This window comes from Cariama cristata, unplaced genomic scaffold (assembly GCF_000690535.1).
Source record: "Cariama cristata isolate BGI_N322 unplaced genomic scaffold, ASM69053v1 scaffold16744, whole genome shotgun sequence".
Lineage (NCBI taxonomy): Eukaryota > Metazoa > Chordata > Aves > Cariamiformes > Cariamidae > Cariama > Cariama cristata.
Genome location: NW_009611397.1, coordinates 12,330 through 14,977, shown reverse-complemented (window position 1 = coordinate 14,977; position 2,648 = coordinate 12,330). Strand labels below are relative to the sequence as shown.

Genomic DNA, 2,648 nt, shown 5'->3' with positions numbered 1-2,648 from the left:
AGTGATGCTGGCTTTGCCTGGGAAAGGCCGAGCCTCTGCCCAGCCCCTCGCCTCTCCGTGCCCACACAGTCCCCTCTCTTGCAGGAGTTACAGAATTTGGTCTCCAAGCACTCCAACCTGGTCATCATCCCACTCGGTAGGTGCCCCGAGGTGGGGGTCCCTCGCCCCGGTTCCTCTGGCGAGTGCCCAGGCGCTGTGCACACCCCGGGAGCCCCACACCAGGAGGGAGCCGTGCCGACAGGCCAATGCCTGCGGGGACACCGGGCACTGCTGTCCCTCCTGCCCATGGCCAGCCCCGAGAGCACGTCCCTGGGGGACAGAGAGGACCCCGAACCACAATGGGGACACAGGCACTGACCTCCCCTGTCCTGGCTCCGCAGAAGTCACCGACCCTGCCAGCATCAAGGCAGCTGCAGCCAGAGTTGCGGAGCATCTCGGGACCTCAGGGCTGAACCTCCTCATCAACAATGCTGGAATCGCGAAGCCAAACTTGCTTGATAATGAGACGCTGGAGGACATGACCCAGATTTACACCACCAACACGATTGGGCCTCTGCTGCTGGGCCAGGTGAGACCTTCACCCCCCAGCACCGCAGCATAGCTCCAGGGAGCATCCCTTCCTGTGGCGCTGGCTCCCTGAGCTGGGCATCGCAGCGCTTGTGAAGGGCTGGTGGGAGAGGGTCTTGCCTCTGCTCTAGTGCCCGCTGGGCTCTCGCTTGATGAGAAGCTCGTGGAGCCGCAGGCTGGAGCTCAGGAGCTGGATCCTGGTGGGCTGAGGAAGGAGGATGCTCCGGTGCCGGTGCCAATGTTGCCCGTTGCAGAAGGCACTGGTCCTCTCCCCTGTGCCACCTCCATGTGTGCCCCGTCTCCTCTCTTCTCCTCGCAGGCGTTCCTGCCCTTGCTGAAGAAGGCTGCCCAAGGGAGCCCGGGCTCAGCACTGAGCTGCAGCAAGGCAGCCATCATCAACATGTCCAGCTCTGCGGGCTCCATTGAGGAACTCTACGTATGGGATCACGCAGAAGTTGTCTCGTACCGCTGCAGCAAGGTATTGCCGCTCTGTGCTGGGCATGAGCCCAGATATTTTCCTCTCTGAATGATCTTGCATGCCTTCCAACCTCCCCCTCAGTCCCTGCACCTCTCTGCACCATGGCTGAGTGCCCGTCAGTCACCGAGTCCCTCTCACAGCACATTCCTGTGCCTGGTCCCTGGTCCTACCTCAGAGGGATGTGCCGGGACGGGCCCTCGGCTGGGCTGGGCATCTGCACGGGCGTAGTACAGCAGCAGTGTGTGCCCCGGGGATTTGCCTCCACCTGCCCTGCCCTGCCCCAGCCGCAGGGTCTGCATGTGTCCCCTTGCAGCCGCCCTTCCCCTCCCACCGCCATCCCTGCCGCATCTCCCCGCAGGCTGCTCTGAACATGCTGACCAAGTGCCAGTCCCTGAGTTACCAGAAGCACGGCATCCTCTGCGTTGCTCTTCACCCTGGCTGGGTGCAAACCGACATGGGAGGCTCAGGATCAAGAAAGGTAAGAAAGCTTTTGGCCAAGGTCTGGAGATGGGAAGGAGATGAGCGATGGGGAGCTCATCATGTCCTGTGCTGGCCTCTCCTCACTCATGCCAGAGATGCCCAAGCCTTGAGCAATGATCTGCTCCAGGGCAGACCCTTGGGTACACGACTGTGTCTCCCTCTGCCCCCGCAGCCCCCTCTGACAGTGGATGCCAGCGTGCAAGGGATGCTGAAGGTGCTCTCGTCCCTCTCTGAGAAGGAGACGGGGACCTTCCTGAACTGGGAAGGGAAGGTTGTGCCCTGGTGAGATGCCAGCCCAGAATCCTGGCAGCTAGTCCCTTTGCTGCTGCACTGTGTTGTGCCTGTGTCTTAATAAATTTGTGTCTGTAAACAATAAGTAGTAGTGCTTGAGCCTTCCTCTTGGTCTTCTTTTAACTATCGTCGCGAGAGTCTTCGCTAAAACCTTGGGAGAACTTCTCAGAGCTTTTTCTCCATATGATTGAGCTAGGTTGGTCTGAATGTTTGATGTCCTCTGACTGGGGCCCCTAGCTATCATCCTGGTAGAGCTTTGTCCCTGGGCACAGAGGGGCTCATCCCACAGCTCTCCCTCAGAACGGCAGCACAACCTTCTGATGCACCAGTCACTCCTCCTAGCGAACCCTTCCTGCTTTGGAAGTACGAGGTCCGGTGGAGCACTGCTCCTCAATCACATATGTCAGGAAACCATCACCGATGTCTTCTGGGACCCTCCTGGGTTGCTTATGCCCTGCGGCGTTGTTCCTCCAGCAGATATCAGGGTGGTTAAAATCCCCCATGAAGACCAGGACCTGCAAATGTGACACTACTTCTGTCTGTAGAAGGCCTCAGGCACTTATTCCTCCTGATCAGGCAGCCTACAGCAGGCACCCGTACCAGTCTTCTCCTTCATCCTGACCCATAAGCTCCCAGTTGGCTCATTACTCATCCCCAGGCAGAGTTCCAGGCACTCCCACTGCCCTCTCACATAAAGGGAAACCCCACAAAGGGGTCCCTGAGCCCCGCTGGTATCCCAGGACTGAGGATGCTGCTGTGTGTGTTGGTCTCTGAGCCTTGTCCATATCCCAGGAACCAGGACCCTGCTGTGTGCACAGCCCCACACCAGCAA

General features: G+C 59.4%; 1 protein-coding gene across 1 annotated transcript in view; it reads left to right on the top strand.

The window, feature by feature from the left end:
- LOC104160178 (uncharacterized oxidoreductase C663.06c-like) overlaps positions 1-1,811 on the top strand; it is a 2,250-nt gene extending 439 nt beyond the window's left edge. Inside the window, exons 2-6 of the mRNA XM_009698249.1 lie at positions 85-136; positions 381-568; positions 887-1,045; positions 1,404-1,523; positions 1,698-1,811. Coding sequence (XP_009696551.1) covers positions 85-136; positions 381-568; positions 887-1,045; positions 1,404-1,523; positions 1,698-1,811 — 633 coding nt within the window. The remainder of the gene's footprint in view (positions 1-84; positions 137-380; positions 569-886; positions 1,046-1,403; positions 1,524-1,697) is intronic.
- The last annotated feature ends 837 nt before the right edge of the window (positions 1,812-2,648 follow it).